At 38.1% G+C, this 13100-nt stretch overlaps 1 protein-coding gene across 2 annotated transcripts in view; it reads right to left on the bottom strand.

Moving 5' to 3' along the window:
• NUDT3 (nudix hydrolase homolog 3) overlaps window positions 1-13100 on the bottom strand; it is a 250981-nt gene that overhangs the window by 204302 nt on the left and 33579 nt on the right. For both annotated transcript variants that reach the window (XM_089833188.1, XM_089833189.1), the window contains exon 5: window positions 8044-8177. In XM_089833188.1, the coding sequence (XP_089689314.1) occupies window positions 8044-8177 (134 nt within the window). The remainder of the gene's footprint in view (window positions 1-8043; window positions 8178-13100) is intronic.

Below are 13100 nucleotides of genomic sequence, written 5' to 3'. Positions count from 1 at the left end.
AGAATAGCATGGTCTAAAAATAGACTAACTTAAGAAAAATTCAAAAAGAAAGACTAAATGACCTAGAAGACTGAGCTAAATTTAGCAAAAACCTAGGATTCTAAAAAATATCTAATACCCTCCCTTAATAGTCATTCTATGAACTACCCTGCAGAGGAAAATAGTTACAAATCCTTTAGAACATTCTATTGTTATTGAGACCCTCCCTACATCTACAAAATGTCAATGACCAAGAGTAGCCAAAGAAAAAACAGAGAAGGTTGTCCCTTCTTCAAAATGGTCTATAACAAGAAAGGAGAACCTGAGATTGACTCTACCACTGACCCTTTAGAATTTGCAAAACCATTGACCATAAATCATCACAAAATATCCAACTTGACGATGGATAACTGAGTTGCCCTTCCACTTTGACAAAGACACACTAAAAATAGTTGCCAACCCTCCATATTATTGCAAATGAGTATACCCCAAAAGCAACTGCAAAATACTATAATTAAGCCCTAAATCAGAAATCTCAAACATAACATTCCACGTGAACTTCGCGAATTTAAAAAAATGAAAAATCCATTTTTGAGGAGAAAATTTGACGAAAACTAAACATGATTCAGCTGAAAACTCGATTGAGACCAAACACACGATCCAAGACATGGATCAAAGAATACAAACTTTGTTTTTAAGAAAAAACAATAAACCACAATAGATTTTTTATTTTCTTTTAAACGAAAAAAAAATGCAAAATTTCACAAGATAATTTTTTAGGGAAAATTATTAAAAACCCCCAATAAATTATTTTTTTCATAGGTAATGGATTGAAGCCTAGACTAATTATTATTTGGAAAAATTAATTATAATGTTTTAAGCTCAAGTAGACGCGAACCCAAGACCTCCTAGATGAGAGGCTCACAAGTTACCGTTATGTTGTAGGCTCTTGCCTAAAAACCCTAGAATTTTTTGTAGAAGGGAAAAAAATCATAAAAAGTCTCAAAAATTCAGCTCTGAAACCCCTATGTTGATTTTCACAAAAAAAAAAACTTCAAACAATCAATCTCTGAAAACCCACGATTTTGCTAAAAGGAAAACACCATCAAAATTCTAGATGCACAATTTTAAAATAAGGGGGTCTTTAAAACTAGAAACAGAAAACCCTCGAATTTGCTCTTCAAAAATGGCGCCTAGAAATGAAACAACTACTAATAAAACACTTAATATGTTTACTAACTATTTCAAAGAAAAAACTTCCATAGGGCCCTCCCATGAGGGAGTTATACCTAGACCTACACCCACTCTAATACTATGGAACTGTTAAAAATCGAATTAAAATTTGTATTGAAAAATACGCTCTTAAATAGAGTTTATAGACACTAATAATAGTGTAGTCTAATAATAGACTAAATTAAGAAAAACTAAAAAAGAAAGCCTGAATGACCATTAACTAAGACTCTAGAAGAATAAGCCAAATTTGGCAAGAACCTAAGATACTAATAATAATTGAATAGGGCCAAAGAACCATACCCTTTGTTGATGCGAGGTTATAGGGTAGGACTCACACTGAAGCAAGGGCCTGAGAACTTGACCCCCAAATATGTGTACGAAGAGGACATCTCAAACTCAGCTCCCTGGAAAAAGAAGTGGGAATGAGAGGTCTTGAGACTATTGAAAACCATCACCTTGGTCTTACCCAAGTTATCTGTTAGCTGGCATGAGTCACAAAATGAAGCAAGACCATCAAGAATTATGTGTAAGCCCTCTAGAGAGTAAGCTAGGAGGACCACATCATTTGCAAATAGCAAGATAGAACTCAAAACCTGGTGCAAAAAAAACACCATCCCTGAGAAGCAAGTGCTCTTGAAGAAACCCCTCCAACTCATCAATATAAAGCCCAAACAAGGCAGGAGGCAGAGGGCATCCCCGCTTCACAACCCCATGAGAGGTTTAAATGCAACCAACAACCATCTTGTAAAGTCTCATGATAGCAGTTAAGAGAGACTCAGAAATACCAATGTCACAAAGTCTCTAGAAAAGGGCCCTAGGCACTGAATCAAAAGCTTTGCAAGAATTCATTAAGTGGTAGTAGTAGGCATTCGAAAAGCAATGTCGAGCCTCCTCGATAACAACCTTGAAAGTCAAAATGTGGTCCATGGTCTAACAATCCAATCTGAAACTAGCTTGTCCTCTGGCCTGAATAAGGCGTTGATCTAACTCCTGAGATATAATAGCATGCAAAATTGTGGCGTACAATCTAGAAAAAGTATTTCCAACCATGAGAGTCCTGTAATTGTTGGGGTTTAAGACAAGACCAACCTTGTTTATCCAATGGATGAAATGGCACAACCAAGAGGGAGGGAACCTCATGCAAATGCCTCTAGCTCATCAATATAAATCCCAAACAAGGTAGGGGATAGAGGGCATCTCTACTTCACTTTGATAGTGCTCTAGATTTAGTTCAAAACTCCATGAGGGGTCTCAATGTGACCAACAACCATCTCATAGAGTCTCATGATGGTAGTCAAAAGTCTCATATATACCAATGTCACAAAGCCTCTAGAAAAGGGCCCTAGAAACTGAATCAATAACAACCTTGAGAGTCACAACGTGGTCCTTGGTTTGATAGTCAATTCTGAAACCAACCTTTCCTCTAGCCTGAATATGACATCGATCCAACTCCTAAGATTATTAAGAGTGCGTAACTATACCATACAATATAGAAAAAGTATGTCCAACCATAAGAGTCTTTTAGTTGTTGGGATCTAAGACAAGGCCAACCTTGTATATCAAATGGATGATATGGCACAACCAAGTGTGAAGGAACCCCATGCAAACCACTCTTTTGAAAAGATCGGTGAGGAAGGAGCTCAACAATGTGATGTCGTGCTTGAAGAGTTCCGCTTGGAACCCTTCCTCGTCTACAGTCCTACTATTATTCATGGACCTAATAGGCTCTCTAATGTTGTAGGTGAAAAGATGGCAGTGGGGGGAGTGGTGACAAGGATCAAAGGCTGATCGAGGATATTATAAAGAGTGGAGGTGTGGGAGACCAACGAGTTGTAATCCAAAGTGGGGGAGAGAGGGGACCAATGAGGAAAAAGGGTGTGCCAGATGGCTTTGGGGATTGCATGAGAAAAGCACAAAGGGTTCTACTGTATTGCGTGACGAAGGTGCATTTCTTGTGATGGAGGAACTAGAGGCGAAAGTTTTCCAGCTAGATGAAGGAAGACAGACAAAGGGTGGAAGTTGTGCACAAAGTGCGGAGGAAAGAATTGCACTTATCATCATACCACTTATTCGAAGGGCAAGAGTTACTATGCTCGGGGAGAGAGATCAACAAAGTAGAAAGGAGAGAAGGGCAGCCTCCTAAATAAAGGCGAGAAGGCATTCAAACATGGTGGAGGTACACCGAAGGGTGAAGGAACCAAGGGGAAGGGGTTATCTGATAAATATATTAAATATCCAACTACATTGAATCACCAGTCAGTCTTTCTTATTCAATTTGAAGTCTTTCACTCAATCTTACTTATCACTTCAAATAATGACCCTTACACCTCATTCACTTCATCAAACCATTAATGATAGCAAGGAAAATAATGTAGGATGACATGAAAAATTTGTTAGTTGTGGATAGTGTGCTCAATTTTCAACCTTGATCATCTCATCACAAACTACTAGATGAATCACTTGCAAAAATGCTTTATCTGTCTTTCTTTGGCTTCCTATAATGTTCCCTTCTCCGTGCTAGGCCTTACCAGCGCCTGGTTGGTCTATCTTCCCATCCGGATAGGCTACCAGCATTGATCGTGAGGATGCCAGCAAGTCACAAGAGTTATTTAGTTTCGTTGGGGAAATATTTAAGTGGAGGAGCTTTTCTATTATTAAGTCACTTCATTTTTATAAAGTGGATTTATAAAGTTACTTTATGACTTAAAGTCGTTTTATAACAAAAGTGACTTAAGTGACTAAAAGACGAAAATGGATTTTATCCCACATTGCCTAGTTGTTTGTACTTTCCCTCATATTGAGGTTATAAGCAATGAATCTCCTTGGGAATTGGTACCATGAAATATAATATTGTTCAAAATAACAAAGGTTGCTTAAATGTGACTTGTTGTTCTTAAGGACGAAACCCCTTAAGAAGAGTTGGGAGGTTGGATGTAGCCCCAGCATTTCCTTGAAGTTTGCACATAGGTTCAGGCATGAAGTTGCAGTATCAGACTTTTGCATCAAATCGGACCAACATTCAGAAGTAAGTGTTATCAGTAGAAGTAGTTGTGAGTTCTCTTTATACTAACTGGAAATCCATATTAGCAGCCTCCTACGCATTTAGAATATGGAGTGTGTCTGGCATCGGTTGTGGGAAGTGTTATTATTGGCATCGACACACAGGAGCAAGTCAGGGAGGTCAGGTCACTGTGGCAATAGACTAGAAGCTGCATTGCAGCTGGCACCCGTGAGAAGTGGGCAGAGGTGCAGACATGAAAAGCTCCAGCAGCAGTCGGGGGTCTGAGGAGTCATTACTGTCGGCATCCCAGGCAATGTTAGCAGTGGTAATAAATAGCAGGAGTGAGTAACACCAGCAGCAGTCAGGGTCTGAACCATCATTGCAAACGGCACCCAAGGCCACGTTAGCATTGGGGAGACATATACAGCAAGGGATATCATAAAGTTTGAATCACTGCAGCAGCAGGAGACTACCACGGTATCATCTGGATGTAGTTGTTGGTCACAAGTCTCTGAAAGCTCACAGCTGATTCAAACAGTACCACAGGGGAGTGGGAATGCCACAAGCCCAGGCACGACAACTCCAGGTTTCCCCTTACATATAGTATTTCTTTTTGTACGCAAGAGACTATATCTGTTGTCAATGTTTTTTTTAACCCTGAATGTTTAAGACTTCCATTCACTGGTTATTCATGCTCTGTCTGGTTAAAAATGTGAAAGTAGATGAATATGTAAAGTGATGCAACTAGTGTGATTCATGAATTTATCTTTCCACATTTGGTATTTGCACATGTTGTCACTGTTATAGCAGAGGAAGATTGAATTTGTGATTTGGCTTAACGGTACTCTTCTTCATTGCTTGTTATCTTGCTAAGTCTTTTTATTGTCCCCCGGGCTTCGTATTCTTACACTTCCTTAGTTCTCTACACCTTTTCTTTTCATGATGTTGCATGCCTCTTCAAAGCCTTCAAAAAGCTTGTGTTTAATGTACAATGTCATTGTTTTGATAACTATTTGTTATCTAAGAATGCATAAAGTGTTTGTTGGCATTTAGTGCTTATAAGCATTGATGCACCACTGCCAAAGTCCGCGCCGAGTTGCAAAACTTGGCTGATTCTTCTGGCCGGGCCAATTTTGAACACTTTAACTCGCACCAAAATCTCACCGATTTTTCAGCAAAAACTTGGTTGTATTTTTATAAAGCATTTAAAGGGGAAAAAACTGCCCAAATTAATTTCACTTCCCATCTCTTCACTTATATTTGCAAACACTTGCAATCTGATTTCTATCGATTTGAAGCGGATTTTAGGCAGATTTGAGGAGAATTTTAAAGAGGATGACATCAATAATTTGGAGGCAGGCTATGGAGGAGTGGGGTGGATTTGGTTTCACTCTGGATGACATTGAGTTAAATGTGTAGACATTGCAAATGCTAAGAGAAGCTAGAGGCAGAGCTACATCCAAGATGGAGAAAAGCCACAGACAGAGTCAGACATAACCAGTGAGGAGGCACAATCATCCCCAATGTAGACCTCTAAGACTGGACCCACTAGTTCTGCCTCTACTTTAGTCTTTACAAGAGTTGGGAAGAGGAAGATGTAATTTTAATGATATATTTACTTTCAGTTTTACATAAGCTATTTATTCTTTTTCTTCCAACCATCAGCATTCCTCATGAGAATGCGATTTTTTACCCATTTTGAGTTTAAATATATCTAGACTAAGCTTGTGTTCTCATTTATTGACTCATTCGATGCCTCTTTTCATTGAATTTTGCAAAAAAAAGGCATTTCTAATTAAATTTAAGCAATTTTTTAAGGACCCAAGTTTTTTGCGTAGCTTTTGCGCAAACTAACCGAGTTTTTCACAAATATTATTTCAAGCCTTGGTGAGTTTTTGGCTTTGACAAGTTTTCCCACTATGGTTATAAGCATCAGTTGTGACATTTGTGTTCCTTTTGGAAACTATCAAGTCTCTTAATAGATTGTGTATCAGCAAGGATAGTAGTATGATCTAGTCAGATCAATTTTGATCCTTGGCTATCCATACTTGGTCTTCTTTTGTAATAATTTCATGTGCAAATTAAATAATATTTTACTTTTGCATTTCATATACATCACCATGTCTCTTGTTATTTCATCTACTCATTTTTACTTTTTTTGTTGTGCCAAAGGTATCCGCATGACCCAGCCTAGCTTCCACCCTGCCTTTGTCTTACTTGCTACCAAGTTGGGGTTGGTAAGGGGAATTCATCTCTTTATTTATTAAATAGAGAAGTAATCAAAGCTTTCCCCGATTAATGATAGAAAAGGGCAACAATTTTCCCAAACCAAGAAACCATCATAGAACTTTTGTAGCAACATGAACCACCAATTTACCCAAACTCTAATGAAATAATTATGTACCTAATAGAACAAAGCCCAATGGTCCATCAAGAACACAAAAAGGGGAAACAGACAATATTTGAATGTGTGTAATGGCTTCAATCATCCTAGAAACCTCCCACTTTGTTGTATTGTAATTTCTCTTCTTTCAACAACAATTGTCTAACAAAATACACACCATGTTCTAGTCCATGAACTCCGGCTTCTTCTATGGAATACTCGATTGCATAGTTTGAAGTCCAACTCACTTGGAACCATCAACATGGGCCTAGAAATCCTTTTCCCAAAGTGGCTGTGTCAACATTGGAAAGTTGATGGTATATGCCTCAAGATCCTTGAAATATTTATCATATTCTTGCAGCAATGAAGTAGGACTTCTTTTCTTGCAATTACATGGGAGAATATCTTTACTTAGCACCAATAGTGACTGACCCTATGTCATTTTTAGGAGTTTCCATCAGCATAAAAATGGAACTAGAAATGTTGTTAAACTTATATCTCTAAAGAAACACAATAGAAAATCACCATAAAAGAATTGACCTACAATTTGTTACACATTGTCGTAGAAAAGATAATTGTAACTTTATTGACCCTAGCTCAGTTATCTTAAATACAAATATCAGTTAAATACTATTAGATATCAGCACAAAGACATTCATGTATTATTGTTGTCACAAAAAATATTTAAAACAAATAATTAACACTAATAGTACCTCATATATCTTATCTTTCTTTTGCAATTGTGTGTTTCACTGTTTTCATAATAAAACAGTTCCAAAAATTCATTCACCACCATGAAAAAGCCCTTTTTTTTCTGGAGTTGTGGATTTTGTTTGCTCATCCATATATTATAAATGCTTGTGCACCTCATGGAAGGACGCCATTACAGCCCCCATCTTCCCCCATTTCCCACTATATAACTCCTCTCAAATAAAGAAGCAATGTACACCATAGAGCTATGGTACAAAGAGAGTATAACAATGCAAGAACTCCATACCCTAACCTTCAGCATCCAACATATAGGTTGATAAAAAAGATGTGCATCACTTAGACTACGAACATGAAGTTCCCAACCATACCAACCAAAACATAACTAAAAGCACTACCAACAACAACCTATGCAAGTAGACAAAATTATTGATGACTACTACATTTGTATCGCATATAAGTGGAATACAGCTGCCTTTATCTCATTCAAGTCTTCCCCAAGGCATCTAACTTAATATTTTTTTTCCTGGATATGATGAATATTATGTTATATCTTCAACTAATAGCAAACTAAAAAGAAAAATTTGAGAATTATCAGCCCTGTCAATAGTGTTTTTGCAATAACATCCTAAATATAAAACAACTAGGCAACACGATCCTCTTATTATAAATAAAAAGGTCCATAAAAGTATGAAAAGAATTCCTAGGAACTTTGCAATAAATATCTGACAAAGCTCACCTATCATCAAGTATTCTAAAAAGTTGACCATAGTTTCCCTCCATGTCATATGGTACATAGGCTGCATCTTTCTTTAGTAAAAGCTCTCTGAGCTCTTCCCATGAAACATATCTAACTTCTGAAACTTCTTCATCCTAGAAGCAAGAAACCACGTGTCATCTAGATAAGATAATAAAAGCCATATTCTTCGAATTTTTGCAAATGAAAATTGAGCTCCTGCAATGCCAACTAACATCAAGAAATTCTTCAAGAGAGTGAAACATGGTAAATATCAGTAGCTGAATTCAACCATTGAATTCTTCAATGAATTTCAACCTACGCTACGTTAAATTATTATGGGATATTTCAGATTTAATATTATCAAGACTTTCTTAAGAAACAATAAAACACTGCAGATCCAATAATTAGGCCATAAATTTAGTACTAAAAAATATGCAAACAAAATTGCATATTCATTCATGATTAGAAATTTGCTATAGCTAACAGCTAGAAGACCTGATATTATGCAACCAGTTGGTTTTGTGGCATGGCTTTGCGCAGCTCTGAAGGAAAACCATGTCAAGGCTGGACATGATTATTTCAAAGTTTGTCAAGATTTCTAGCTTAATAGTGTTGCCAAGAATTGGCTCAAGTCAAAGAGAGACAAGGTAAGTCCCAACTACCTACCAAACTAAAGAAGTTACATTTTAAAGAACCTATTGCAGATATTATTACCTTGTTGCACAGAGTTGTCGGGAACCCTAATTCTAAGAGCTTTGAATTTTGGATGTTTAAGTTTATTCTAACCATTTGGGGGAAGAAAGATTATATACATTGGGTTAACTTGTAATATCCCTGACATAAAATAGTTTATTAAGAAAATCTTTGTTAATGGGCCGATTGATTTAAAATATCCCGGATCCATTTTAGTTTCATTTCCATTGGTAAGTTTACCCATCGGCTATCTTTGTACACCCTCAGAAAGTTTTCCCAAAGGGTATTTAAGCACAGCTTGTAGGTAGTTGTAGGTGGGCATTTTTGGATTATTTCTTTTACTGCGAATTCCTATCGGAGTTCTGGATTAATTCGCCATTTCAGAAGTGAAAGATCTTCCCTATTTGGCTCATGCGGTTTCGGTGGGATTCAACCCTCACCCCATTCCGTTGTTGCATGTAATACTTCGCTCAAATCTGGCAAATTGGAGCATCATCTTTTGGCAAATATATATTGAGAGTTATTCGTGTTCAATCTTCATTCTTTGGGTGTATTTAATGAATTCAGATCTATAAGTTTGTTGCATGACTGAAAATTCTTCTTTCCTCCATCTGTACATCATTTGTTTCCTTCCCCTACCATACAGACAACTCTCTGTTCATCCCGTACCCCACCTCACCACCATATTGTCTCCTTCACTCCACCAAACATCCTCCCCCACAATACCATACGGCCTGCATACTTAACTATATGGCTTTCCCCCATCTCCATCGTAGGGCCTCTTCCCATCACCACCATATGGCTTTCATACTATATGGACCACATCTCAATTCGCCAAACATCATCCATACTCCAACTGCTACGATGTACGGCCTCCATTGTCCTTCCCCCATATGGACTTCCAACCTTCTCATACGGCCTCCCAAGATCCGTACTCCAGCTACTACATTCATCCCTAGCAAATTGCCAACCATATGGCCTTCTTGCCAACCCTTCCATACAGTCATTCAGCATTCTGAAACTCACCATCAAGTACCCAGACGAACGGAACATTTCATAATCTTATGAGTTGTCATCTTCATGTCCAACTAAGGAACTTCTCCCAAAAGAAAGAGTCTCACTTTTCCTTTGGATTGTTATATATCATCACCAATCGTAGAAGCTTATGGGAAGCTTTAACCCCATCTATAAATTGTTCAACACACTGCAAGTAGGGGTAACCAAGACTTTTCCCAGGTGAATAATGTTTTTCTTAAGTAGTTAGCAAGTTGGAGGGAAAACCTTATATGAGGTTGTCTCAAGAGATCGCAGATTTTTCCTTGGGGTTTGGCTGTGTATTCACTCAATTCTAACAATTCACATATCTAAGAATAGGGAGTTTTGAGAAGGAACCTTACAACTTCCTAGGTACCCCTCTGATCTTCTTGTGTTTATGGAAGTCTGTCGCCAAATGGTCGTGATGAATGTGAAATATTCTAGCATGGCCAAGAAGGGTTTTGCTTTCCTTGTTTCTATGTCTTTCTATTCACATGTAAAACCACAGTAGCTGCTAAATGTGTTGAGAAAATCTTGGAGGGTTATCATTTTCCCACTCTACCTGTAAGAACCCAGTTTGATAGTAAGGGCTTTGCCAAAATGAATTTATATGGTGCTCAAACTTATATCCACAAGCCTACATTGGAGGATTTTTGGGCAGATTGTGTTGATCAAATAGAAATGTTTAAAAGGAATTTTATCAGGCTCACTCTGCATCAAATTTGATCCTTTGGGGTCAAATTGAAATCCTTGTCAAAGCACAGGATGAAGACATCATTGTTGACCCTGAGTTCCAAGAGGTGAAGGATAAAGGTATTCCTAGCATAGAATGGAGTAAGCCTGAATTCTTTGATTTGGAAACACGAACAGCTCCTGTAATTAAAAGAACAATGGATTGGTTGGAGGGAAAATGGAGAAAGGTCGCATGTGTTAGTGAAGAAGCACTTGCTGGTCCTTCAGCTCAAGGTGAGACTTCTACTACTCTTATAATGATTGAAGATAATACAACTATTGAACTAGCTAAAGGAGACACAAAGTGGAGGAGATGGAGAGCACCCGGATGAAAATAGACTCAGGATTAAAAGTGTGTATGAACCGGATGAAGAGAGTACTCCTGTAAAACAAAAGGAAAGTGATGATGACCCTAGAGTAGTATATCAACAAATTATATAGGTTACCACCATAGCATCCATAATGGAGATCCCTTCTTCTCCTACACCTATTGCTCCCGTGACCCTCCCATCTTCATCAAGAGCAAACAATACCAAAATCAGTCTTACCTCCCCTATTTGGTTAACTCAAGAGGTAGGGAAGAAGACGAGGAAAGTCACCCCAAGTGTTAACGAAGTAGACACTATCGCCATGCTATTTCAGAGTTCAAAGAAGCCTAAAAGGGCTAAAAGAATGTCCAAGGTTGTTACAGATGCTAACATAGGACACCATGTCCTAGAAATAGCTGACTGCATTGGAAATGCAAATATGGACGTCATCACAGAAGCCTACTATAATGTCTCGCATATTGATATGGGGCTTGCCAACCTAGATAGCAAAGCCTACCATGCAAATTTTCATTTTAAAACTCTAATTGAGAAAGCTTAGGAATCGAAGACGAACCATGAGTTATAGGAATATCTAGCACAAATCCAGCCTTATAAAGGATTGATGACTTCTATTATAAACTCTCAGAGGAGAAGCCTCTACCTCCACTTAGGTTCTCAATGACACAGAGCTCCTTGATCAATTCAAGGATGAAATTGGTAAACTGCAAGCCTTAGCATAGTACGCAAAACAGATGTGAGAACAGGGCATAGCTCATCTAACTTCTCTTAGGAACCTATACATAAGCATTACAAGTCAAAGGCAAGCTCTAATCCTAGAACTTCAGAAGAGAAGGGATGAATAGAGTAGCTAGTATGTTGTAGCTAAAAATCTTGAGCATGCTAGGACTGAAGCCCACAGTGTTAGCGATTAAGAAGATAGTCAACAATCCTAGTGAAATCAAGCCTTCATGGTTGTATTCTAATGAATGGAAACTCTCCCTTCACAATGATATCATCAGTTTCATCAATCAGGTGCTGGATAAGTATGCTCGTCATCTGGTTGACCATTAAGAGTGACTTCAATTCTTTGGATGTGGACTTAATACACGTGTTTGAGGAAAAGGTTGTTGAAATAGAAGTGAAGAAGCCAGTGTTACCCAGGTGCACGCACCCGAGGTAAAACCTTGGCGCACTAGGTGAGCGTACGTCCCAGATGTAGGTATGTCGCGCACCCTCACTCTGCCACCACCGCCAAAGCAATGTCAAACCGCAGCTGCAACGGTCAACACACCCGACGAGTGCATGGTTGCAGAGGTTTGTCTCGGGTGTGCGAGTGCATGTAGGGGTGCATGTGGGGTGCTTCCAGGGAACACGTGGGGTGCGTCTAGTGCCCATGTTAAAAAGTCGATTTTTAAGTTTTTTAATATTATCTTACCCATGAGGAGTCTACTAGTTATGGTGATGAGGACTTCAGTTTAGAGGATGATTAGAGAGCTCCCACCCTTACATTCTTATTATTGACATTTTGTAGATTGTACTTGCTTTGATATGGCCACGATACATTATTTCATTTCACTGTTTCATGCTACTCAGTTCATTGTAATCATGAGCATCTTGATCTTTATGATATATCATATTTATAATTTGAACAATGAATTTTTAATCTTTCATCTTTCATCTTTGTCATTTGATAGTCAATGGTTGACTTGCATGGTACTATGTATGATTTATATTTTTTATTTATCATTATCATTATATTTAGAACTTTAATGTTATTAGTGTTACAACTTACTATGAGTATGTTACTAAGCTCAATGGTTATGAAGTTTCAAGTTTGAAGTTTGAACTTATGGTTCGTGAATCGCATTTCAATTTTCTATATTCATTGTTCAACTATATTTGGTATGTTATATTTAAGTATCATTCTATAATTAGCATTTCAAGTCCTATGTATACTATGCAACCTCCCCCCTCCACACCCCCACTGTCCCCAAATTGAGTCCCTTTTTTTCCCGCACCCGAAACTTGTCCCGATGTCCCCCTGCAGCCCCACGTTGGTGTAACACTGCAAGAAACTGTATAATGAGTTGTCCAATAAGTGTTGGACAGACTCAACAACTTATATTCTGTCCTTAGAGTCCTTAAGTCTGCAAATACAGTTGTTCTCGGAGAAGTTAAGGATGCAGAGAAGGAATTAGGCATATGGAGAACCAAATTGCAGGTCACTGTTGTCCCCAACTATGAAACCATCAAGTTATATGTCAACAGGTACCTAGAGTATCGTCAGAG

Source organism: Cupressus sempervirens, chromosome 5, assembly GCF_028749045.1.
Source record: "Cupressus sempervirens isolate cs-2001-9-10 chromosome 5, ASM2874904v1, whole genome shotgun sequence".
Taxonomy (NCBI): Eukaryota; Viridiplantae; Streptophyta; class Pinopsida; order Cupressales; family Cupressaceae; genus Cupressus; species Cupressus sempervirens.
The sequence above is the reverse complement of the archived record's forward strand: the minus strand, read 5'-3'. Positions and strand labels throughout refer to the sequence as shown.